Genomic DNA, 27,219 nt, shown 5'->3' with positions numbered 1-27,219 from the left:
GCGGACAGGCAGCAAAGGATGTGCCCAGGAGAGCTCACAGACAGAGAAAGAGGCAGCTATGGCAGAGGCAGCAATGGGTGGATCTGCCGCCACTCACAGGGGGTCTAGATCTGCCACTGAAGCAGCATGCTTCATTCTGTGTCATGCAAAACATCCCTGCTAGTAAATAGCACTGATTTTAACCCAGGCTTCCCGGACAGCCTTAAGCTGAACTGGGCACGGCCCAGAGAACATGCAGTTAGCTCCACATGCCCAGTAGTGCATTGGCCTTCCTCTTTCGCAAACAGCAGTCTCCAGTTCCCAACTCAGGGAAGTTTCGAAAGCAGTCTCGGATACGATGATAAGCTGTTCAAAGCGGGAAACTAAAATGTCCCATTGAACTGTTCCCTGAACTACCCCTCTGGATTTTGGCCGAGAAGAGCATTCCAAGGTCAGTTTCACTTTCTTTTTTTCTGATTACGAAGAAAATTCCCAGAGGTCAAACTACTTCTCTGGAACTTGCTAGTACATCTGCCCAGCAGTAAGATCTACAACATGTTAGTTTCCTATCCAAACAACAAGTCAGGTCAAGGACACTTCGGTCTTCTATCCCTGAGCAGCAGAACTGCACAAACAGGAAAAAGCTTGCTGTCTAGCTTGCCAGGTTTTGTTGATAGCAAGTACCATAATTCTTACAGAATAATGTCTAGATAAAGCTGTCTCTTTCATTGATGTCCTGCTAATTATGAAGAACTACAACAGCAAACAGGAGGAAAAGTTTGGCTTCACCTATTTCAGTATTCAAATACATTTTAGAAACATTTGTTAAATGCTAACCTATAAGGCACATTGCCCAATCCAGTCAGTTGCATTTTTTTTCTGGGGCTGAGAGGATAGGCAAAGGTTCTCTGCTTTTTTATTTGACTCTTGCATTTTCCCAAAGCCCAGCCCTTATGGACTGTTGCTGCTTTCCTAATAGTTAATCGGGAGATGGGCTTTGACTCTTCAGCCTATAAAAAGGGAAAGAGCAGCTGAGAGAAAAGGCGAGAGGACCAAGTTCTTCTTCATCCAGCCAAGACAAGCTTACTTAGGGGCACAAGGTAAGATATTGTTTTGAACAGTGCCTTGTGATTCTAATCCGCTGCTGATCAAGGGAAGGATAAACAAGGATCCTTCTTGCCTTTTGTGCTTTTGGTGCTGCTAGTATAGTGTTGGATGAATTTCTCCATTTTTGTTTCTCTTTCCTTTCTTTTAGAAAAAATCTTCATGAAAGGTTTTATTTTAATGCAATTTCCCTCGAATATACATACGCTTGAAAGCAGTTCTGCCTCATATACATTTCCCTTAATGCAGTGCACTTTTGTATCTTATTTTCACTAATATATGCTATTCTTATGCACACTTTATCCAGGTATATGCATTTTTGTACATGCCCCTTAGAGAGGTGCAAAATTCAAAGAATGGTTGTGCTTTGGTTCATGTATTGTTTTGGAGAGTGACAATTTAGTCACCCATAAATGTGAACTGAATGGAATTTCTCCTTCATCCCTGCACTGGTACTAGTTAGTCCAGAAGACATTTAACTGAAGAGCGGCTGCAGTGGGGGGATGGGCAGGCCTTCAAAAAGCTGCTTTAGGGGAAATAAGATCTGCCAGCTCTGATTGCTGTATCTTCTGCTTTGCTGTTCATGTGATCTCGCCCATTTGATTTTCTCCTGATTGGTTTCTCTCTTAAACCAACCTTTCTGCTTCTAATTTTATTTTAAATGACGTCTGGGTGCAAGCCTCTCTGGGGTGAGCCACCAAGAAAACTTTCCTCTAGTCACCATTTGCTTTAGCACAGATAGTGAGGGCTTAGAAGACTTTCTCTGTGAAGAGGCAGAACAAAGTTGGGCAAAGTAGTCCTTCAGGAATGCCTCTAGGTTCCAAACTGTTTGGTGTTTTAAAGGCAAGCTGCACTACTGGAATTGCGCCACAAACCAGACTGGGAGCCACTGTTATTGTTTACACACAGCCACAATACGTTGCCATCTACTGAGCATGGTGGCTTAATTTTGAACCAACTCCAGTTCCCTTCATGCAACGCATCCCAGTAGGTTAATGAATCAGAGGCGGTTTTAGGGCAGTACGACCGGTTTGGATGCACTGGGTTGCAGGTGCCACGGGGGGTGGGCAGGGCACGGATCTGCAACAATGATGTCAAATTGAGCACGAGAGGTGGGGGGCACCGAATCTTAGCACTACAAAGGGCGCCGATGAAATTGGAGAGCCCAAAGTTTGCCACCGAATGAACGCCTGACACATAGTGTTCTGAAAAAGGACTGTTAAAGGACAGTTCACACTCTTGTCAAGTTTCTGAAAAGTTATTGTTGCGATTGCATAGTTGGGAGTTCCCCGTAGAATTCAAAGCAGTGCTACGTGAATATCCTATCAGTGCAAGGCTTTCTGCTTGTGCAAGGGAACATTTCCCCCCTCTCCTGCCCCTGCCCCATCTCTCACAAATCTGTTCTAGGCATTCATCCAATCCTCTAGGGCAAATCTGTGGGGAGGAGGGGAGAGTTTGGTTGCACAAGCATAAATCCATGTGGCGATGGAGCAAGTGCTTTGGAAACTGCCCTGCGTTTCATGTTGTAGCAAAGGCAACGTGGTCGGATTTGTATTTAGAGCTGCATAAAACAATCTGTCTTACTTCTTTCCTATATTCTTTTGCAGCTATGGCAATGAGGTTATTATTCCTCTTGACTGGACTGGCACTATTGAGTGGTAAGTAAACCAGACCAAAGGCCACCTCCTCATTTTGGGGATGGCCAGTAAGGGAGTATGCACTTTCATATGGCCTGGCACGGTGAAAATATACTACACAAATGGATGTGAAAAGGGGATGCTGGTATTCGTTCAGTATGAGCCACTTCCTTAAAAGTTATTTAATTTTTTAAAAAAATATTTCTTATATAGAGCTACACAGTCATCTTTATTTATTTATTTATTTACGGCTATTAGCCCATAAAGTATGTACAAACATAAAAGCACAGAGGCATAAAGACCGATATATTCGGACACAGTCATCATTGAAAGACATTTGCATTAACCGTCCCCTCTTATTGTTTATACTAATTTGTTGCACCATGAGGGGAATACTGGCTGCCAACATGGGGCTCAAACCCATGACCCTGAGTTTAAGAGTCTCACACTCTACCAGCTGAGCTATCTGTCATGACAAACCAGGGTCCTAGTTTCATGAGAGAGGGAAGTAAATTTCACTATCCACTTTCTCCATGTGATTATTCAGATGCTCATAGCTGTATGGGGTTCTTCCCCAGTATATATTATTCCAAATGTGGCCACACCATTCCATATATATTTGTGAATGAGACTTGCGATACTATTTTTGATCCGTTTCTATTTTCTTCCTCTCAGGGCCGTGCACAGCAAGTTCCCAAGGAAAGGAATTTGTCACAGCCTTCATGCTCAACATCAAACAGAATCGACGCAATACTAAGCTTGAGTTGCTCATCACTGGGTACCATCCTGCAACCACCGTCACGGTCACATCAAACAAAGCTACATTCCAGAACACCGTTCTTGTCAATGAAGGGGAAACTGTGTCCATTGAGCTTCCAGCTTCCGCAGAGATGGTGGGGACGGACACCTTTGACAGGGCTGTGACAATCCGAGCAAACCATGACATCTCTGTCTTTTCCCGCAGCCACAAGGACTATTCAACTGGTGCCATGGTAGTGTACCCAGTCGAGCAGCTGGGCATGTTGTATTATGTGGTAACCCCAGTGGGTGAAATGGCAGACACTTTCAAGGAGTTTGCAGTTGTGGCCTATCAAGCAGCCACTAGGGTCGACATCCGTTTGACGGGGTCTGTGACACTCAAAGGACGTGTTTATCCCGCCAGGAGCATTCTGGTTGTTAACCTCAAGGCCTTCCAAGCAATCCAGCTGCAAAGCTTGCAGGATCTATCTGGCACCAAGGTTGAATCAAGTGGACGTGTGGCTGTCTTGAGTGGGCACAGCTGTGCCAAGAACCACACACACTGTGACCATGTTGTCGAGCAGCTCCTGCCCGTTTCACGCTGGGGTGCCGCCTTCCTTGTGCCCCCAGTGTCCTTCCAGAGCAGATACGATATGGCGTATATCGTTGCATCCCAAAACACTTCAGTCATGTATCAATCCGGACCCACAGCAGGAAACTATAATATGAGAGCTGGAGAAGCTATTCAGTTGAGCATCCAGCCCTCTCGGGCACTTTACATCTCAGCTGACAGAGGAATCCAAGTCCTTTTCTTCTTTACTGGTGCATCAAGAGGAAGCACGATCTATGACCCATTCCTCATCAATGTTCCTCCACTGACAAGCTACTGTAGGTCATACCGCATTGAGGGAATGGCCGGGTTTGATAATTATGCAGTTATTATAGCCAAAACCTCAGAAACCGGTGAGATCACATTAGAGAAGAGGGCCGTTGAAAACATCCAGTGGAGACCAATCCCGGCCACAGAATACTCCTCTGCTCAGCTCAGTTTGGGCAGAAAAGCTAGTTCCCTCTCCCTGGAGCACCCCAGCACTCCTTTTGGACTCTTCATTTTTGGAGGCTCATTGCGTGATGGCTATGGCTCCATAGCTCTTTGCTCATCTGGTAAGTATTGAATAGGCTGCTAGGGAATGAACAAATAGTTGACAATAGTCTTGACCAGGCTTCCTGCTAATTGGAGCCCATCTGGCAGTTCCTGTTTGTACCCAGTTTATTTCCTGTGCCACTGGGCTACAGTGAATTAAAGTGCTGGGGCACAAAACTACAAGCCAATATGTCAGTAGAAAAATGTTCCTCAGAAGTGAAGGAATTATGAATGACTAATTGTTGTAAGCTGCCCAGATGGGCGTGGTAGAAATAAATTGTTGTTATTGTTATTCTTATTCTTATTGTTATTCTTATTCTTATTCTTATTATACTGAGAACTCACCTGACCATTTTTTTATCAGTGTTTGATCCAGACACAACCGTGGCTCCATTATCCTGCCCTGAGAACAGCCACTTTGAGGCCTGTGGAAGTGCCTGCCCAGCCACCTGCTCTCACAGAACTGCTCCCTCTGAGTGCACAGAGACCTGTGTGGAAATCTGCCAGTGCAATAGAGGCTACGTCCTCAGTGCTGAGAAGTGCATCCCAGTGGAGAGCTGCACCAACACTTCTATGGGTATGAACTGCAATGCAGGGCGGGAGTCCTGGGCTCATGAAGACAGCCAGACTCTCTGCAAGAGTTATGCCAAATTACATAGGGAGTATAACATTTGACTGCTGAGACTATATAACACCAGTCTTTGAAAGACCTACATTGGCTTCCAGTACATTTCCTAGCACAATTCAAAGTGTTGGTGCTGACCTTTAAAGCCCTAAACAGCCTCAGCCTTGTATACCTGAAGGAGTGTCTTCACCCCCATAGTTCAGCCCAGACACTGAGGTCCAGCTCCGAGGGCCTTCTGGCAGTTCCCTCCCTGTAAGAAATGAAGCTTACAGGGAACCAGGTAGAGGGCCTTCTCGGTGGTGGCGCCCGCCCTGTGGAATGCCCTCCCATCTGATGTTAAGGAGATGAGTAATTACATAACATATAGGAAACATCTGAAGGCAGCCCTGTATAGGGAAGCTTTTTAAGGTTTAAGGTTTAACTATGTTTTTATATATGCTGGAAGCTGCCTAGAGTGGCTGGGGCAACCCACTCAGATGGGTGGGGGTGTATAAACAACAACAACAACAACAATATTATTATTATTATTATTATTATTATTATTATTATTAAGGGTTTTGTGGGTGGCAAAAAGGAATCAACTCTGAGGTCATTCTGTGGATGAAGATGCAACCTTTTGCAAATGCCACCTCCTTCCAAGGTCAACAGGCTTCATTTTGGGAAGATGTCAACTCCTGCCCACATGTGTTAGCTTCATGGTCCATGGGCCCCTGTCCCTGAGGTCACATGGCTTCCTCTGTCCCCAACCTCCATGAGTAAGGTATGAACATCTGTCTGATGCATGGAGATTGTGGTGTTCTGTGACCACAGGGGAATAAAGCAATAGGCATTCCACTATCTCTGCCTAAATCTAATTGGGTTTTTTTACAGTCCTGAGCCACATGCAAATCAATTTCATTGAGAAGGCCTAGTTTCACTAACATGGGAGATATTTTTTTCTCCCCACTTTCCCTGCATTTTAAAAATACCAAATATATCATGTCCTCCTATGCAAGGTGCTTCTGACACTTCAACTATTTCAGCTGCCGCTTTTTGTCCTTTTCCTTGCTCCAGGATGGCCCTTTTGTGACACGGCAATTAGAACACTATTATGCATTAAAGATCTATCCCACCTATTTCTCCAAAGAGACCCAAGAAGCCTAAGAAACAATACAAGAAACAGAGCAGAACAAAATTCCGAATATTCATTCCAGTTAATAAATTAGCAACCCTTTTAACAAATCTCAATAACCCCAAAACAATGTAGAATGGTGCTAGGAAAGTAAAATACGTAGTATTTTCAATGGCCTAATATAAAAGCCAGGTTTTTACCTCTTGCCTGACACAAGAGCGATGGGACCTAATGGAACTTCCTCGACAAGCCATTTAATTAGGCAGGTGCCACAACAAAAAAGACCCTACTAATGGAGCTTTAAGGGCCTTGGAAGAAGGCCCTAGATGATTGCAGTACAGTTGTACCTTGGTTGTGGAACAGAATCCACTCCAGAAGTCTGTTCGACTTCTGAAAATGTTTGACAACCGAGGTGCAGCTTCCGATTGGCTGCAGGAGCACACAATTGGAAGCTGTGGAAGCCGCATCAGACATTCGGGTTCCAAATAACATTTGCAAACCGGAACACTCAATTCTGGGTTTTCAGCATTCAGGAGCCAAAAAGTTCAACTCGCAAGGTGTTCGGGATCCAAGGTATGACTGTATAATAAAAGGTTTGACTTGGAAATTTGCTGCAGAGAGTGTGTGCCCCAGAACCATTTAATTCCTGACTGCAGCCTTGAATAAGCTTTGTTTTTCCTTAACTTTTTTTTAATTACACCTGACCAGCTTTGATCGTTCTTATTCCTCCAGTTCCCACCTCAGCCCCAGTGCCCTGCCCTGAGAACAGCCACTTTGTGTCCTGTGGAACTCCATGCCCAGCTACCTGTTCCGACAAAACTGCTCCCGAAACATGCAATGATACCTGTGTGGCGGCCTGTCAGTGTGATGAGGGTTATATCCTTAGTGCTGAAGCATGCATCCCAGTGGAGAAGTGCCCTTGCATTTACAAAGGCATGAGCTACAGCGCAGGAGAGGAGTTCTGGGCTGATGAAGGCTGTCATACTCGCTGCAAGTGCGACTCCAAATTAAGGAAGGTTACATGCACCAAGTCCTCCTGTAAGGCCAATGAAAAATGTGCCCTGGTGAATGGCATTTGGGGCTGTCATCCCACCAGCTATTCCACCTGCATAGGAACTGGAGACCCTCACTACACCACCTTTGATGGAAAGAAATTTAACTTCATGGGAACCTGCATTTATCAAATGGCCGGAGTCTGCTCCAAGGACCCCACTCTCACCCCGTTTTTGGTCACGGTGGAGAACAACAACCGAGGCAGCAAGGCGGTGTCCTTCACCAAAGTGGTGACACTAGAGGTCTACAACATGACCATCAGTCTGAGCCAAGAACATCCACAGAAGATTAAGGTACATATGCCAGGTGATAAGGAAGAGTGGGGCAGATTTAAATTCAGCACTTGATTTTGGGTTCAACCAGCACCTCATTGAGCAATGAGGTCCTCTGGCAGGGCCATTGCATCTGATTCTTAATGTTAGAATGTCAACAGTCTTTCTGTTGTGGTTTACAACGCTACAGGATGTGAGGCTAGGACAGGAAAATGTGCTGAATGAGGAAATTGTGTTCTGTATTGTGTTATACTAGATACCAGCAACAAGGAAGAAAGATACTAGGCAGTAGCACTGAGGGATGCAGAAATGGAATTAGTTCACATTTAAAGGGGTGGTGCTGTGGGTTAAACCACAGAGTCTAGGACTTGCCGATCAGAAGGTCGGTGGTTCGAATCCCCGCGACGGGGTGAGCTCCCGTTGCTCAGTCCCTGCTCCTGCCAACCTAGCAGTTTGAAAGCACGTCAAAGTGTAAGTAGATAAATAGGGACCGCTCCGGCGGGAAGGTAAACGCCGTTTCCATGCGCTGCTCTGGTTTGCCAGAAGTGGCTTAGTCATGCTAGCCACATGACCTGGAAGCTGTATGCCAGCTCCCTCGGCCAATAAAATGAGATGAGCGCCGCAACCCCAGAGTCGGTCACGATTGGACCTAATGGTCAGGGGTCCTTTACCTACCAAATCAGCAGTTTTCGAAACAATATGCAAACTGAAGCACAGCCATCCTTCAGAATTCACACTTCTCCAACCATATAATGTGTTTAAAAATGCTTTTACTAGGGGAATAAATGCAAATAGTATTGAAAATAACATATGGAAACACATTATATTAGGGGAAATTGCTTGAAACTGTGTGCATTATTCAAAACTGCAAACAAAAATGTGTTTATTGGGAGAAGTTGGCACTAAAATTAGCTTTTTTAAAAAAGATCACAAATTGCTGCAGAAATGTAGATAACTTGGCATGCCAACCCTGCAGATGTAATGAGGGCCAAAAAGTTGTGTGAGGAGGGAATTATGATTAATATCGTTTCACTGATGTGATTCATAGAATCATAGAATGATCTAGTTGGAAGGAACCACCAAGGTCATCTGGCCTAACCCCTGTGCAATGCTGGAATCTTTTGCCAAATGTGCAGCTTGAACGGACTGAACTACCCCAGATCTAACAAAGCAATTTATAAGCTGCTGGTCTCAAGTTCAGCTCAGACATGCAAATCAGCACCTCTGGTTGCTGCCCCATCTCTTGTAGAAATTGCTGATCTTAAATGACTCATTCATATGGTGATTATAATGTGAGAGACATATCAGCTTTCTGCCTCAAGCATGCATGCTTCTTTCACAAGCTGAAAAGGCATTAAACATAAAATCTGTTTTCTGGTGCATGTTCTTAATAATTAGGCCATTCCATGGCTTCTTGAAATTGTCATATGACAAATTTTGCCCTGTAAATTTGTCTTAAGTGGGACGGTTTTTCCAAGAGCCCAGAGGTACTAGAGAAGAGCAGTAGATAATCTTGGGTTGGGGCAGTTCAAGCTTTCTAAAAGTCAGTGGCAAAGTGATACCAGCAACAAGGGCCTGGCGTCTGCTGATGACCCACAACCCAGCCTGGGTCTACTGACAGCAGCCTCCTGGACCTGCTCCCCCTCCTCACAATGGCTACCTGCTTGTACACCCACCTCACTGTGTATCTGGTCGAGACAATAGTGGTGATGATTAAAAGGAGCAGTAGACACCACTGCCTGCTTGCTCACTGGCTCTCTGTCGGACAAGCAAGGGAGAGGAGCAGCAGTTGGCAACAATGGAGATCAGGTCGAAGACTCATTGGAGGAGGACACACTGAGGGAGAGGGGTATGAGGAGGCCATTTTGCCTAAGAGCCTGTAGAGCCTGGAACCAGCACAGTGCAATAGAACACAGAGGGTTTACAGTGGTACCTCAGGTTACAGACGCTTCAGGTCATAGACGCTTCAGGTTACAGACTCTGCAAACCCATAAGTAGTACCTCGGGTTAAGAACTTTACCTCAGGATGAGAACAGAAATCGTGCGGTGGCAGCGGGAGGCCCCATTAGCTAAAGTGGTACCTCAGGTTAAAAATGGACCTCCAGAATGAATTAAGTTCTTAACCCGAGGTACCACTGTATCTCTAAATGACAAATTCCTGTTTGAACATTCAATAGTAGAAGCAGTTTTCTTTCTTAGCCTCAGGGTTCTGATGATGTCATGTGGGGGCAAGTCATTTCCTTCTCATTCTAGGGCCAGCAAAAGTGAATAAAACCCATAGATTATTATACAACATATAGCAAGGGTGGAAAATAAGTGACCTGCCAAGTGTTGCTGAACTGCATACCCCATCATTCCTAACCACTGGCAATGCTGGCTGAGGCCCCATGCTCTCCACCCCTGGCATACAGCGCAGATGTGCCTCTCACTAGTGAAAACATGTCCAAGTTCGGTCCCCCCCCCCGAATTTGCTGAACTCTCAGTGTGACAGTCACTTCTATATATTTTCCAGGTGAATGGAGTCTTTGTGGACCTGCCCTTCTCCTATGGAAAGAAACTGAAGGTTTACATCAGCGGAGTCCATGGCTTCATCAAAACAGACTTTGATCTGAGAGTTAGCTTTGACTGGTACAGTTATGCCAGGGTCATTATTCCCAGCACTTATGCCAATGCTGTGTGCGGACTGTGTGGCAATGCTAACCAGGACCCCAGTGATGACTTTGCTATGAAGGATGGAGCTCAGACAACAGATGAAATCCAGTTTGCAGACAGCTGGAAGTTGAAGGAGGTCCGAGGATGCTCTGCAGGATGCAGTGACTGCCCAGTATGCAGTGAGGCAGAGAAGCAGACCTACAAGGGGGACCAGTTCTGTGGGATCCTCAAGAGAAGGGATGGTCCGTTCAGGCAGTGCCATGAGACCATTGACCCAACACCTTACTTTGATGATTGTGTTTTTGACACCTGCCAGTACAAGGGTCATCACGACACTCTCTGCAGTGCCATCAGTGCCTACGTGACAGCCTGCCAATCTTTGGACATTGAGGTTGGGAAATGGAGATCAGACTCTTTCTGCAGTAAGTATTACTTTCTGAATCTGGATCTGAGTTCAGTTAAATATTGGGTGTTGATGACCGCCATGCAGTCTTAGCATTTGGAAAAAAACCTCAACGATGAATCATTTGATAAGAATTTCAGGATACCGTGTAAAAGACGACATTGTATCAAGGATTGCTTAGAGAGTTGCAACTCTGCAGGAATACTAGGTGGAATGACTCCCTGTGCTTTGGTTTTTTCCTGTAGTGCCTCACAGACCTCGGGTTAAGAACTTAATTCGTTCCGGAGGTCCGTTCTTAACCTGAAACTGTTCTTAACCTGAAGCACTACTTTAGCTAATGGGGCCTCCTCCGGCTTCCGCATCGCCGGAGCATGATTTCTGTTCTCATTCTGAGGCAAAGTGCTTAACCTGAGGTACTATTTCTGGGTTAGCAGAGTCTGTAACCTGAAGCGTCTGTAACCTGAAGCGTCTGTAACCTGAAGCATCTGTAACTCGAGGTACCACTGTATTCCACATAGCATTAAGGAGACCGTCCCGTCAGCCTGATGGAATGATCTCCCTTCTTTGCCCCAAGGTTCTCCCAACTCCCTAGAAAAGATTCGGGGGGAGTGTGGTGGCATGCAGGGGGAGGAGAATGGAGAAAAGTCCCATTGTCCTAGCTGGCATTGCACTAGCACATTGATTTAGTTCTGCACATCCCAAGATGCCCAATTTGTGCACATCATTTTCCAATGCCAAATTGAAGAGTATGTTTGGGAATATGTTTTTTTTAAAAAATTGGGTATGTTCTTTAAAAAATTTATAATTGGGAGTATGTTTTTTTTAAAAAAATGGATGATTTCTTGAACTGCTGCATGAGCACAAAGAAGGTATTACATTGTTAAATTAGCAGTTACCACTCCCCCAAATACATAGGGGTGCTTCATTTTCACCCAACTCCAGAAATGAGTGTCAAGGAGGGGGCCATTTTCCCAAGTCCTCCCTCCAAGCTACTAATCAGTCACACGCAGGCACTGAACAGGTTGCCAAACTTTATTGGCTTCTTCTCTGACACAAGCCACAGAACATCAAACAGCAAGTTGAAAACATGGCATGTTCTCTCCTTTCCCCAGAAGGTTAGCTCGAAGGTTTATAGGGGTTGGGGAATGCTGGCAAGAAACCAGCCCCTTCAACTGCTCCCACTTTGGGAACGAATTGTTACCACCTTCCTGAGGGGCCCCATCCAGAGATACTTGCTCACAGAATCACTACTTCATGACAAACCTAAGTTTTTTGTCCCTCATCCAGCCCACCACTGAATCTAGGCACCAGTTCATAACAGTCACAGCCCCCCCTGACTCAGATGCAACAGAATAAGCACTAGAATATGCAAACTGCAGGTTTTTTGTGGTGTGGGTGTGTTAAGAGGACATTTTGAACCACATGGTGCCCAAAAGTCTTCACATAATAACACTTTGGTGGTGCTTTTGCTGGGCCTTAGTTTTATTCCAAAGGCTGGTATAATTGTCTTTATTCTTTATTTCCAGGACTTCCCTGTCAACCCAATTCCCACTATGAGCTCTGTGGAAGCGGTTGTCCCAGCACATGCCAGAACCGTTCCTCCACCATAAAGTGTGGTGCACCATGTGATGCACCATGTACTGAAGGATGCTTTTGTGATCCTGGATTCGTGCTCAGTGGGGATCAGTGTGTGCGTCTTGCAGATTGTGGCTGTGTGCACCAGGGCAGATACTACAAAAAGGGAGAGGAGTTTTATCCCAGTAGCTCCTGCCAGGAGAAGTGCCGCTGCCTGGACAATGGAGCCACCAAGTGCCAGCATTTCTCCTGTGGAGCGCATGAAGAGTGCAGGGTGGAGAATGGCATCCAAGGCTGTCACCCTGCGGGATATGGTACAGCTATAGCCCTTGGTGACCCCCATTATATTTCCTTTGATGGACAAAGCTTTCGCTTCCATGGCTCCTGCACTTACACCTTAGCCAAAGTCTGCAGCGCAGACCCTCGGCTACAGAATTTCTCCATTTTGGTGGAGAATGAGAAGCTTGGAAATGGGCACCTTGCTCAGATAAGGAAGGTTGTGGTCTCTGTTCATCAGCACACTATCATCCTCGAAAGGGGAAGGAAATGGATAGCTATGGTATGTATGGGCTACTCATATCAGATTATTTCAAATAAAAGGGATGTGGGTGGCGCTGAGGTCTAAACCACTGAGCCTCTTGGGATTGCCGATCGGAAGGTCAGCGGTTCGAATCTGCTTGGTGGAGTGAGCTCCCGTTGCTCTGTCCCAACTCCTGCCAACCTAGCAGTTCGAAAGTACACCAGTGCAAGTAGATAAATAGTCAGGAAGGTAAATGGCGTTTCTGTGTGCTCTGGTTTCCATCACGGTGTCCCATTGCGCCAGAGGTGGTTTAGTCATGCTTGCCACATGACCTAGAAAGCTGTCTGTGGACAAACGCCAGCTCCCTTGGCCTGAAAGCGAGATGAGCGCCACAACCCCATAGTCGCCTTTGACTGGACTTAACCGCCCAGGGATCCTTTACCTTTACCTATTATTTCAAATGAATAACACGTCCATCTTATGCAAAGGGAGTCCAAAGCGGCTTGTAGTCATAAAATTACAGGAAAACTATTTGGCATAGTAATTAAATTGGGTGTTTTTTTAAATGATGACATTTCTTTAGATCACTGGGATGAAAAACAGCATGTGCAAAAGGATGTGTGTGTGTCTTTTGTATTTGTGTGTGCTTGAGAATTTGCGTGTGCTCACAGCTGACCCCCATGAATATGCTTCTTTCTTCTTTGATGATGCAGGTGGATGAAGAATTCTGCACTTTGCCAGTGAATAGAGACGAGGGGAAACTCTGGATCACTCAGGAGGGGATCAATATAATTGTCCAGGCATCCTTTGGCCTCACAGTCCTTTATGATACCTCTTCCTACGTCCGTGTGACTGTCCCCAGCACCTACCAGGGACACATGTGTGGTCTGGGTGGCAATTTCAATGGTGACGAGACGGACGATTTCATGCTCCCTAGTGGAGAATCCGCACAAACGGTGGATGAGTTTGGGGCCTCCTGGCAGGTCCCTCTGGATGGTGCCATCTGCTCCAATGGCTGTAGGGAGGAATGCCCCACTTTTGATACAGTCCAGACAGCACCGTATGAGAGTGACGACTCCTGTGGAATGATCACGTCCGAGACAGGACCATTCAAAGACTGCTCCTCATTAGTAAGCCCCTCGGATTACCTTGAGCAATGCCTGTATGACTTGACTGCGGCCAAAGGGGAGCAGGAATATCTCTGCCGAAGCCTTCAAGCCTATGCAGCTGCGTGCCAGTCTGCTGGAGTCAAGATTGGAGCCTGGAGAACAAAGTCCTTCTGTCGTAAGTTGGATGAAAAAGTTTCTTCATCTCTGCCTTTTCGGTAGTGAGTCTCCCCCAAAGTAATCTGAGCTATTGGTTGAGTTATGTAAGTTTCAGTGCTATGCAATCACTTGTTCTCTCACCTTTTTCCTCAACCTTTTTCACCCTCTTATCTTTCTACGGGGTTCCTGTTTTTCAACCCGCTGCCTTATTTTGCAATCTTTCTTGACTCTGAGTTCCTTGTAAGGTAAAGGTAAAGGGACCCCTGACCATTAGGTCCAGTAGTGGCCGACTCTGGGGTTGCAGCGCTCATCTTGCTTTATTGGCTGAGGGGGCCGGTGTATGTGGCCAGCATGTCATGTGGCCAGCATGACTAAGCCGCTTCTGGAGAACCAGAGCAGTGCACAGAAACGCCATTTACCTTCCCGCTGGAGCGGTACCTATTTATCTGCTTGCACTTTGACGTGCTTTCAAACTGCTAGGTTGGCAGGAGCAGGGACCGAGCAACGAGAGCTCACCCCATCGCAGGGATTCAAACCACTGACCTTCTGATCGGCAAGTACTAGGCTCTGTGGTTTAACCCACAGTGCCACCTGCCTCCCTCAAGTTCCTTGTGAGAGGGCCTATAAATGCAGCAGGTCTGGTTTACATTGTTAAGTAATGCACATTGCCACTCTGCCTGGCATGGGATATCTAAATCCAACATAGGATACCTCAAAATAACAATTACCTAATATTACCAATATTTATGATTTACATATTTATTCCCTAAGAGGTTGGAATGTTTGCGAACACTTCCAAGTCAGCTATAGTGTCAGAAGCTTCTGTGCCATAATATTGATGAAGCAAAATGGTTGAAAATAATTGTTTTCATTTTGGAAAGCCTCCCTATTCCATGTTTGTCAAACATTACTTTTTCTGCTCTCTCTCTCTCTGTAGCCCTCACCTGCCCAGACAATAGTCACTATGAGACATGCACAAAACCAGTTTGCGATTTCAGCTGTGCCAGCTTGTCCACTCCACTCCAGTGCACCAGAAAATGCTTTGAAGGCTGTCAATGTGAAGATGGCTACTTATTTGACGGAGATACATGTGTGCCTACAGACAAATGTGGCTGCGTGCATGATGGTCTCTACCTCAAAGTAAGTCTTTGTATCCCAGTTATCGGGGTTCCCATATAGAGGGGCCAGCGCAAGTGGTTTATAAGGATGGGAGAGAAATTTGATTCAGTTCGCATATAAAGGTGAACCTACTTTCCCAGACAATGCAAGAACTGAAACATTGCCATCTTTTGAAATTCACACTTCTCTGAATTTTGCAATGTAGTTCTCCAGCCAAGTAATGTGTGTATAGAAATGCACATATTTGTGAAAACAACATGCAAGATGTATGCTTTGCAAAGTTGTATATATTAGGCACAACTGTGTTAAAAATGTATACGGAGAAATTTTCACTAAAACGCTGATGAACTTTCACAAGGCCTTTTATAATAAACATTCACAAAGTGATGTGGAAATGTGGAGAACTGATTGGGAGATGGAGAGAAACTGAAACAGATTGTTCAATAATGAGGGATATGATTTTACAAATAACACACATACCTCTAATGGAAGGGATAATGCGACTGCGCTCATGTCATGCTTATGGCCTTCCTGTGGGCATTTGGTTGGCCACTGTGAGAACAGAATGCTGGACTAGATAGTCTTTTAATCTAGTAGTGATTTTACATTCTTACATAAATAAAATACATTTTTATAAGATGAAGTAGTTGTTACTGCTCTGAATCCAATGCTGAATACCCTCTTCAAGACACAATCTAAACCCAGGATCCATTTGGATGAGTGAATTCGGAATAGGCAGATCTTCAGCTGAGCCTCGGCTAAGCCCAGGGCTGGCTAGGACATTTTGCTGCTTGAGATAAACTTCCCAGCACCACCTGGTCAGTCACATGACTAGTGTAACCCTGTGCAACTTATGTTGACGAGAAGGGTGGTGTAAGTGAAACTCTGCTTCAAAGTCTTGTTTTCTCTCTGCCAATCTCAGGCCAGCTCAGCCACCAGTAGCCTTGCTACTGATTGGAGTTTGGAATAGGGGTAACGTACACTGGGTTAGTTTTCCTTAAGTCAGAATTAAACTTGCTCATCTTTTACATGGGAAATCAGCATGTGAACGTTCTAAATAAGCTAACACCATTAAATAAAAAGAAATTGCTGTTGGAATGTTTGCATTATTTTTCAACTCCCCTAACTTTATTTCTTTATGCGGGAATTTCCCAACAGGCTGGAGAGAGCATCTTCTCAAGCAACTGTACAGAGAAATGCACCTGCGGTGACTTGGGCAAACTTACCTGTGTTAACAGCAGCTGCCAAATAGACACCTGCGCACTTAAGGATGGGCGTCGTGCCTGTGAGAGCATGGAACGTCTGGAGGGCGAGTGCAGACTCACCCCTGGAGCCCAGCTCCGTTCATTTGATGGTGCCTCAGGGAAGTACTTCTGCGATGGAGTTTATGACTTGGCCTCTGTTTGTGATGAAAGTGCCCCCTTCTGGTTCAGGGTGTCCGTGAGCATTGGAAAGGGCAATGAGGATGGCTTGGTAGCTGGGAGAGCAGTCTATGTTTTCTTCCCTGACGCATCCATCACTGTCAAAAAGAACAACAGGACATGGGTAAGTAGAGTTCAGGATGGAGTATGCCATGGGGAAAAATATATCTAGTTCCTAATAATATATATATCTTCTTATGACTTGTCTATGTGTTCATCACTAGTCACTGCAGCTTATTATTTGCTTTCATGATGTGTGGGCTTATCATAGCCTGCTGTAAATGAACAGAGAGGAAGAAGCCCCCAAATAACTTGGACCCCCCCTTAAATGTCTTAGCTTTAAAAAGTCAGTTATTCAACTTTGATTGTTTGTGAAGTCTGAAAGTATACATCAGGGATGGCAGATCTGTGGCCCTCCAGATGTTACAGGATGACAACTTGCATCATCCCTGACCATTTGCTTTGTTAACTGGGGTTGATGGGATGTTCACAGGGTCCCCACCACTGGGACGTATCCACAATAGTTTGACTATATTGGGGAGTTTAGAACTTACAGCAAATTCATGGTATTTTCAAAGTGACCTGAGCCAATGGTGATGTGGGGTAACTCTGAAGCCACAACCCCTAAAATAGCCATAGATAGTCCTTGTTTACAATAATCCTACTTGGGGCTTCCTTCGCAATAAGGTGCAGGACCATAGCTCAGTGGCTATCAGGCTTGAGGAATCCTCCCCCCGATGGCACCAAGAGGCAGGAAAGAAAGTTCTTACGTATGATTTATTCAGTCATCACGATAAAAGACAAAGAATTTTGGTCATAATGGAGCTGCTTGCACTGAGCTCCTCCCCCTTCCCTCTCTTGCAACAGCACCTGCTTCTATGGCGTCTGTCCGTGGACAATTGTCTATGTGCTCTTTGTTCTAGCACTCTTAACAAACACTGCAATTTGAGAGAAGGGGGGCGGGTTGGGTATGCTGCCCAGTGATGTGTCAGCTAGTTTCTCTGCCTCCATCCCTCCTTCTTCTAACACAACATAACTCTGCTTTTTGCCTGTCTCTGAGCTGCTATCTTCCTCAAAGCCCTGCTGTAATTTAAGGCTGCCTTCCTCCTCTCTGGAAGTTACAGGAGAAGGGGGGGGGGGCGGAGATCTCCACCATTCCTGCTCCTCTTCAGTACAATCCCTGACAGTGGCAGAGCATTTTCTTGGCATGCAAAATGTCCCAAGTCCAGTCCGAGCTAGAACTGGGAATATGCCCTGCCTGAAACCCTGGAGAGCTTCTGCTAGTCATTGTGGACAATAATGAACTAGATGTAGCCAATGGCCTGACTTGGTCTAAGTCACCTTCCTATGTTACCAAGTGGATTGGCTGCTCCCTATCATAAAATAGATTTTCTGGACTATTACACAACCCCTTTTTATATACTAATTGGCATTTGCTTGGTTGGGGAAGTATACGGTAATTAATCCATGGAAATAATTAAAAGTTGCACAGTCCGACTAGCTGGAAGATTAAGGTAGCTCCTCTTAAACAGTTTGCCTCCGATCTTTCCAAGACTGTTTTTAGAGGCACTCACAAGACAGAGTCCCCTGCCAAAGTGAAAAATGAAATCGTCCAGTGCCTGCTCATTTTTAATGATATGATGCTGAAGAGTAATGGGGGCAATCTCATGGTTTATGACAGGAAATCATCATTTTTGGATGACCGGAGGTTTTCCATCACTGCGCCTCCTTGATGGAGGATTACATTTTTCATCAATTTTTGCCTGCTTAGCAGCTGTTAAGGCACAGGGCCTAATTCAACCAAAAGGGCGTATTTCTCAAGAAATCTTCCATCTCATTCAACAGTGGAAGGCTAAAGCAGAGATAGCTTCCAGATGTTGTTGTACTGCAGCTCTCATCATTCATTGGCCATGCTGGCTTGGGCTGATGGAAATTGAAGGCCAGCATCTGAAAGGCCAAAGGGTTATGGTGATTTCTTCACTGATCCCTTTGCTCTTCAACGGTGGATGAAATTCAGCTTCTCCACATATACCTTTGTGCTCTTTTAATTAAGATTAATGGACGACTGCAGAATAACTACTTGTCCCCAGTTCTGTGATGTCATTCACTATAAGAATATCTGGACTCCTGCCAGTCAAAGAGTTGGGCAATCTATCCTTTTGTTGTTGTTATTGTTGTTTAGTCTTTTAGTCGTGTCTGACTCTTTGTGACCCCCTGGACCAGAGCATGCCAGGCACTCCTGTCTTCCACTGCCTCCCACAGTTTGGTCAAACTCATGCTGGTAGCTTCGAGAACACCATCCAACCATCTCGTCCTCTATCGTCCCCTTCTCCTTGTGCCCTGCATCTTTCTCAACATCAGGGTCTTTTTCAGGGAGTCTTCTCTTCTCATGAGGTGGCCAAAGTATTGGAGCCTCAGCTTCAGGATCTGTCCTTCCAGTACGCACTCAGGGCTGATTTCCTTAAGAATGGATAGGTTTGATCTTCTTGCAGTCCATGGGACCCTCAAGAGTCTCCTCCAGCACCGTAATTCAAAAGCATCAATTCTTCTGTGACCAGCCTTCTTTATGGTCCAGCTCTCACTTCCATACATCACTACTGGGAAAACCATAGCTTTAACTATATGGACCTTTGTCGGCAAGGTGATGTCTCTGCTTTTTAAGATGCTGTCTAGGTTTGTCATTGCTTTTCTACCAAGAAGCAGGTGTCTTTTAATTTCGTGACTGCTGTCACCATCTGCAGTGATCATGGAGCCATTTACCATTATTTAACTCTGGTTGTGAATACCTAGGGAGTTACTAATAAGTGAATGGTGAAGTTGACTTGGTGTTGTTATTTAGTGGATGTAGCTTAAGTTTATTTAGAGTTGGTTCCAATGTTTTCTTGACTTTAGATGCTTAATGCAAAGTTAGCCTCTGGTGTATTCTACATGTTAATTCGCTTTTGCCTTTATTAGTTGGTGTGAATTCTGAGGTTCTTGCTGGCTCCTTGGCCTTCATCAAAACAAGATCTAATGCACCAATCTTTACATGTTCCAGGTAAATGGACGTCCAGTAAGCCTGCCATACAAGGTCTCTAAAGAGGTGTCTGTGAGCAAAGTTCACGATGGGATGCAGATTGACCAGGCCTCTCAGGTGCAGGTTCTCCTTCATCCCAGTGGAGAGGTGAAAGTGAAAGTCAGCAAGTCCCTCGCAGGGAAGCTGTGTGCCCCATGTGGAAACTTCAATGATGACAGCTCTGATGATCTGAAGATGCCCAGTGGGAAGGTGGAAACAAACGTTGCTGAGGTCCTACATGCCTGGGAGGCCAGAGACTTCTAAAAGGAGCATATTTCTCTGTGGGCGGCTGGTCTTTCTTAATACACAAGGACTGCAGATCTGCTTATTTTCAACTTATTTCTGAGCAGAGATGTAGGCAATTACACCATTGTTTCTCCTTTGGAAAGCAACAACAAAAAACACAAAAATGGATTTTGTTGAATTATATTGTGTAGAAGCAATCCTGAGCTGACGATAACAAGGCTGACTCTTCAGTGACCCATTAGTTACATTAATACTTAACTGCATTGTTTGTGATGAACACTGTATTATTATCAACTGAAAAATAGTCAAGCAATGAATGTCAGATATAAAATTGTTATCCGTGGAGTGTGGGGAAACAGTTTTGTGGTACCTTAAAGACTAAAGCGGTGTATACACAAGTATGTTATTGCACACATGGGTCACAAAGATCATGTCATGTTTTTCTGTGTGGCACTTTTGTCTACAAAGGAGCACCTCCATTTTAAACCATTCAAATATTTATTAATTTTTTTTTTTGAAATCCTATATTTAGCTCTATTGAGCTTGCTTCAGCATTTTAGTGTGAATTTCTCCTAAAAACAGATTTTAATATACACTTCTGACTGGTGTGCACATTTTTGCAAGCATTTCCCCACAATATAATGCATTTTGTATGTTTTTTCACAAATATATTCATTTTTATGCACAATTTGCCCTAATATATGCATTTTTATTAACATTGGTGTGTGTGTGTGTGTGAACTGCATTGTCAAATTTGGTTAAGTGTGAATTTTGAAGGACAGTTGTTTTTTGGTTCTCATATTGTTTCAGAAAGTGTGGATTTGATAAATTCAGCTTTAAACGTGACTGAATCAAATTTCTGCCTTGGCCTTGGGTGAGTTAGTGGTGGTAACAAGAAAGGACCTGAGTCAGAACAAAAGTAAGAATGATATGTCATAAAAATTTATTTAAATCACTGCGGAAAATAATAAAATCATATTAACTCATAAGTAACTGAAATGTAAGAATAAAAACAATATATAAATACAGTGGACGCTCGGGTTGCGAATGTAATCCATGAGGGAGGCACGTTCGCAACCAGCAGCATTCGCAACCCACAGCTCTGTGTCTGCGCATGCGCGGGTTGCAATTTGGTGCTTCTGCGCAAGCGCCGAAACTCGGAAGTAACCCATTCCGGTACTTCTGGGTTCGGCGAGGTGCACTGCCCAAAAATGCGCAACCTGAAGCGTCTGTAACCCAAGGTATGACTGCAAAATGAAGGGCAATACAGTGGAACCTCGGTTGTCGAACGCTTTGGAAGCCGAACAATTCGGAACCTGAACACCGACAACCCAGAAGTGAATGCTTTCATTTTTGAACATGTCTTGGAAGCCAAATGGCTTCTGTGGCATGTTTCTCAATTTCTTCAATGAATTTTGCCGACTGGCAATTGCGCCTTAGTTGTTGAACGTTTCAGAAGTCGAACGGTCTTCCGGAACGGATTATGTTCAACAACCGAGGTTCCACTGTAGTATGCGGCTGGTGAAGGTGTATACCATTGTGTACTATTGTACATAAATGGAAAAGTACAAAATGAGATGTGTGCCTGGAGACAGGCAGTGAGGTTGGGTATCCATAGCAATGACCAGAGGAGGAATGTCCACTGGGAGGAGTACAGAGAGAAGAAACACCATGATGCACTTGCATCTGCCTCTATCTGCCCCAGCTGCAACAAAACATGTCTCTCTCGCATTGGTCTCTACAGCCACAGTAGGTGCTGCTACCTTCCAACAGTTTGTCTTTTCCTGAGACAGACAGATGCTGACAAAATGAGACAAACGAAATTTTTACCTGGAACAAAAACAAGTTGTGAAACTAACTGCAAATACAACTGCTTTTCAAAAATGTGCATATTGGGCAAAACTGCACGCCAACGTGTATATTAGGAGAAAAATCGCACTAAGAGGCCAATGAACTTCCACGAGACTTTGATTTTTAAGAAAATCACAAACTGATTTGGAAATGTGGAGAACTGAACTAGCAACTGGAAAATTAGAGAAATGATAATAGACAGATCCGGCCTTTCCCAGTCTGTTTCCAACATGCCTTGCTAAGAGGAGGACACTTCAGAGCCACTATCCTTCTCCATTTCATTAATTCTTTAAAGTCTAGTTCTCAGTATTGCCATTTGGCCCTTGTCACATGCCAGCCCTGCTCATATTAAGGGGAAAAGATAGTGGGAGATGGTGTCACAATTAAAATGCATTTTGTATCTTTGAACATGGTTTTAGTAAGCTGGCATCCCTAATAAACAGAAGCAATGGGTTAACCTGAGTATCTGGGAGCCTAGTTGGAATCAACACACATACAAAAAATGCTGTGTTTTTTTTAAAAAAAAGTTTTGAAAAATACATTGAATTTGCATAGCTCCCTATCACCATCTAGTGTCTCATTTGTATATTACAGCACATTTAAAATGTTTTATTTGCAGCTGTGTAGCTGAGTCCCTAGTAAGTTAATCTTTGTTAGAAGCATTGATGTTTATGATATAGTCATAAATAATGATGTTTAAAAATATGTATCAAATCTCTTTATTCTGTTCTATTATTTTTAAAAATTTAAATAAAGTTCTGTTTTTAACCCAGTTAGATTGACTGTTCACCTAATTTTCAGAAGTATTTGGCTGTGTTCTAAGAACCTTCCCTGCTCCTCTGGATTCCTGTAAAAACAGTACACTTACCGGTAATTTCAGCCTGATTTACAAGGCAATGTTTTGCATGTGTTTGATGACTGCAACATAGCATGTGAAAGTCTGGTTTTAAAAATGTCCACCAGAGGGCTGCTGCTTTGAATGCAGTGTTTTCACTTTATGCAAAGAGCAGGCAAAAAAGCTCAACCCTGATAAGTTTATCGTATTAATGACAGGAGCTTCATTTATAAATCCACACAATTTCATAAGGAAGAAAATAACTAAGTGGATGATTTTTGGAAGTGCATTTCGTATGGCATAAGTAGTTCACCAGTTTATTCTAATCAACACACATCCTTTACTGAATTCACTGAAAACCCTTGGTAGTCCCTTCCACATGCTTTCCATGTCAACAGAATCTTCGTGGATCTGCCACTCTCCTATTGAAAATAAACCGAAGGTTTACATCAGCAGACTCCACAGCCTCCTCAAAACAGATTTTGATCTGAGAGTCTGCTTTGACTGGTGCAGCTATGCCAGGGTCATTATTCCCAACACTTATGCCAATGCTGTCTGTTGATCTTGCTGCAATGCCAATCAGAATAACAATGATGGTTTTGCTATGAAGGATGGAACTCAGGCAAGGAATAAATCCCATTTGCAGGCAACTGGAAATTGGAGGAGGTCCCAGGATGCTCTGCAGGATGCAGTGAAACAGAGGGGACCAGTACTGTGGCATCTTCATCAGAAAAGATGGGCCACGCAGGCAGTGTCATGAGGCCATGGACCCAACTTTCTATTTGGATGCTTGTGTTGTTCACACCTGTCACGACAAAGGTCACCATGACATTCTGTGCAGGGCCAACAGAGCCTATGTGGTCACCTGTCAAGTTCAGGGCATGCAGCTTGGTCCATGGAGATCAGTTTTCTTCAGCAGTAAGTGGTGCTTTCTACTAGTGGTGGATGAATCTGTCAATTCTGGTTTCTCATTTTCCCAGTCTTAAATTCAGTTCTCCGCATTTCTTTTCTTTTTCTTTTTTAAAGATTTTTATTAAAGTTTCAAAGCTTATATAAAAGCAAGACAAAACAATAATACAAACAATAATACAAACAAACAAAAAACAAAAACAAGTATAATTTCAATCCCTTATTTTCTTGTAACTTACTTCCCCGACTTCCTCATACCTCCCCTTTCTGTATTCTAATTTCCAATTATTAATTCAGCAAATCCTCTCCCTTATTTTCCATTTAAATTTTTAGCCTTTCTTTTCTTTTTACTTAATCATTACAGCTAGAAACCACATAATTTCCAAACCAACGCCATTCTAGCATTCGATAATTTTGCAATGTTTCCTAAGATAGTCCTTAAATTTCTTCCAATCTTCTTCCACTGTCTCTCTTCCCTGGTCTCGGATTCTGCCAGTCATTTCTACCAGTCCCATATAGTCTCAGTTCTCCGCATTTCTACAATGGTTTGAGAACCATCCTTTTAAGAATACTCATGCTAATTTATCCTAATGTGCATGCAGTTTTGACTAATATACACATTTTGCAAGCAGTTTCCCCTAACACTTATTTATATGTTGTTTCCCCAAATATCTGGATTCTTTGGGGGGGGGTATACTTTCCTCTAATATATGAATCTTTCTACATATCAGTTGACTGGAGAACTGCATTGAATAGTTTGGAGAAGTGCCAGTTTTGAAATACAGCTGTGTTTCAACTTGCATAATGGTTCAAGAAGTGAAAATTCGGTAGCTTCTCATTGAAATGAAAACAAAATCAAATTTTGCCTCCGCCTCCCATACTCAGCAAAGTGTTTGCTGAGCCAACTGCAGCCACACCTGCAGTGAAGCAAAGATGGCAGCAGATGAACATGGCCAAGGTGCTGCCACAGAACTGACTACAGTGGTGCCTCGGGTTATGAACTTAATTCGTTCTGGAAGTCTGTTCTTAACCTGACACCGTTCTTAACATGAGGTGCGCTTTCACTAATGGGGTCTCTTGTTGACGCTGCGGCACCGGCGCACGATTTCTGTTCTCATCCTGGGGCAAATTTTGTGACCCAAGGTACTACTTCCAGGTTAGCGGAGTTTGTAACCCGAAGCGTTTGTAACCCGAGGTGTTTGTAACCCGAGGTACCACTGTACTGCTGGCAAAAAAGAAGAACTCCAGACCTTCCTGATGTCAGCTGGCTGGGGACAGGGAGGATAAAAATCAATAGCGTTTATTATTTCCTCAGCGCCACCACTTAACCAGGCACCAGGAGGGGTGGGATTCACATTATTTAGAATTAATAGCCATCCAAATCTCAAGCTGCACGCCTCTCATTTCCTCGTGATCAATTGCAGTTTCCTGTTATGACAGCAAATACCTGAAATGACGGCCACATCCTTAACGAATTGCACTTAAAGTTGAGTCATCGCCAACCTTCCCTTTAAGTGCCACATTGCCTTTTGAAAGGAAAGAGGAAAAAGTACAAACTGCAGTGCTGCAACAGAGCCATGGAATTGGGCATGTTACTCTAAACTGCAGAAATCCCTCTTAAATTATGACAGTGAATGAAACAAAAATGCAACGTCTTTTGATTGCAAACTCAACCACATATTTATTTGGAGTATTAGTGCCTTACCTACTCAACAAAGTTAAAATGCAACAAAATAGACAATAGTTGCTAGGGAAGAGCAAAGGTGTGTAAACATTTCCAAGCTGCATACTTCCAGATGTTCCAGCTGTTATAAAGGATGATACCCAACTGGGAGGGGTAGCTAATGCCGCAGAAGAGAGTATAAGAATTCAAAATGATCTTAACAGATTGGGCGCAAGCTAACAAAATGAATTTCAATAGGGACAAATGTAAGGTTTTGCACTTAGGCAGGAAGAACCAGATGCATAATTATAGGATGGGGGACACCTGGCTTACTAGCAGTTCATGTGAAAAGGATCTAGGGGTCTTGGTGGACCACAAGCGTCACATGAGTCAACAGTGTGATGCAGCAGCAAAAAAAGCGAATGCTATTCTAGGCTGCATCAACAGAAGTATAGTGTCCAGATCAAGGGAAGTAATAGTACCACACTATTCTGCCCTCATCAGACAACACTTGGAATATATAATAATAATAATAATAATAATACCACAAAGCCTAAAGCTCCTCATTAAAGGGCAATGATGGCTACAATATCAACAACCTCAGATATGCAGATGGCAAAACCTGGATGGCAGAAAGTGAGGAGGAATTAAATAACTTTTTTAATGAGGGTGAAAGAGGAGAGCGCAAAATATGGTCTGAAGCTCAACATCAAAAAAACTAAGATCATGGCCACTGGTCCCATCACCTCCTGGCAAATAGAAGGGGGGGAAATGGAGGCAGTGAGAGATTTTACTTTCTTGGGCTCCATGATCACTGCAGATGGTGACAGCAGTCACGAAATTAAAAGACGCCTGCTTCTTGGGAGAAAAGCAATGACAAACCTAGACAGCATCTTAAAAAGCAGAGACATCACCTTGCCGACAAAGGTCCGCATATTTAAAGCTATGGTTTTCCCAGTGGTGATGTATGGAAGTGAGAGCTGGACTATAAAGAAGGCTGATCACCAAAGAATTGATGCTTTTGAATTATGGCCCTGGAGGAGACTCTTGAGAGTCCCATGGACTGTAAGAAGATCCAACCTATCCATTCTGAAGGAAATCAGCCCTGAGTGCTCACTGGAAGGACAGATCCCGAAGCTGAGGCTCTTCAAAGCCCACGACACCTTTGGTAAAGGCTGTTCTCCAATTGGAGCGCTCACAGGCTAGTGTTTCCCAGTTGCGTGGCAAGTCCCCTCCCCCATGTGAAATGAAGACACCGGACACATTATTTAAGGTTAATGGGCATAAAAAGGCCACAACTTTATTGATTACAGGAATAGGAAGGTATTGGCCTTAGGCATTGGCTCCTATCGACTACCCGGCATGGAGACCGGGAAGGGTTATCCACAAGTCGTGGGGGTCCTGTTGAAGTACGCCAACTAGGATCCCACGGGTGTCACCGCTTGGGGGCGTGCCAGAGGCCCTTACCTCCCTAGGTTTCGGACAAGGCAACGCCCCCCGGAGTCCTCTACCGGACTACCCTTTTCATTGGGGGAAGGTGATGGCACTTCCTTTCCCCCTTCATTTGCATAACAATTACCCCTGCCAATGCCTAACTGCCAATACCGAGGAAGTTGTGACGTTTGCTACGAGGTAGGCAAAAAAACCAAAAGGCTGGAAGTGTGCCAAGTTGGAAAAATTCCTACCAGGCCCCTTGCAGCGATCAACCGGAGTCCATAGCAAGGTCATAGCTAGCTAAGCCTAAAGGGTGGGTGGGATGGGAAAACCGGTCAGCTGGAACGGGGCAAAGAGGGCGGTTCCCGGTCGTGCCTGGCCATGCCTCCCTAGCCCGCCGATTGGCGGGCAGGGTTGCAGGCACGCCCGGGGATTCCCTTGTTCTCACGGGGGCAAAAAGGCCAGCCCCCGCATGTGTGAGAGGGGGTATCCCACAACCCCCTCTCCTCTCCAGTTCAGAATGGCTTTGTTGGTGTTTATACTACATTTTTTAAAAGATTTGCCTTGAGATAGTCTTTAAACCTCTTTTGTTGACCACTAGCATTTTT

General features: G+C 44.3%; 1 protein-coding gene across 1 annotated transcript; it reads left to right on the top strand.

Moving 5' to 3' along the window:
- Positions 1-698: 698 nt before the first annotated feature.
- On the top strand, positions 699-22,543 carry LOC310710942 (IgGFc-binding protein-like). Its single transcript, XM_083512281.1, has 11 exons — positions 699-1,079; positions 2,691-2,741; positions 3,396-4,622; positions 4,967-5,179; positions 7,071-7,684; positions 10,176-10,737; positions 12,245-12,852; positions 13,527-14,097; positions 15,016-15,218; positions 16,356-16,742; positions 19,656-22,543. Exons 2-11 carry the CDS (start codon positions 2,693-2,695, stop codon positions 19,935-19,937), a joined length of 4,716 nt encoding a protein of 1,571 aa, XP_083368407.1. The 5' UTR covers positions 699-1,079; positions 2,691-2,692; the 3' UTR covers positions 19,938-22,543.
- The last annotated feature ends 4,676 nt before the right edge of the window (positions 22,544-27,219 follow it).

This window comes from Podarcis liolepis (assembly GCF_965112155.1).
Source record: "Podarcis liolepis genome assembly, chromosome: 7".
NCBI lineage: Eukaryota > Metazoa > Chordata > Lepidosauria > Squamata > Lacertidae > Podarcis > Podarcis liolepis.
The sequence above is the reverse complement of the archived record's forward strand: the minus strand, read 5'-3'. Positions and strand labels throughout refer to the sequence as shown.

Bases quoted from the DNA above. Each gene is read 5' to 3' on its own strand.
- LOC310710942 (XM_083512281.1), top strand. From the start codon at position 2,693: ATGGCAATGAGGTTATTATTCCTCTTGACTGGACTGGCACTATTGAGT. The intron at 7,685-10,175 runs GTACATATGCCA...TATATTTTCCAG, and splicing joins AACATCCACAGAAGATTAAG to GTGAATGGAGTCTTTGTGGA. The intron at 16,743-19,655 runs GTAAGTAGAGTT...TACATGTTCCAG, and splicing joins AAAAGAACAACAGGACATGG to GTAAATGGACGTCCAGTAAG.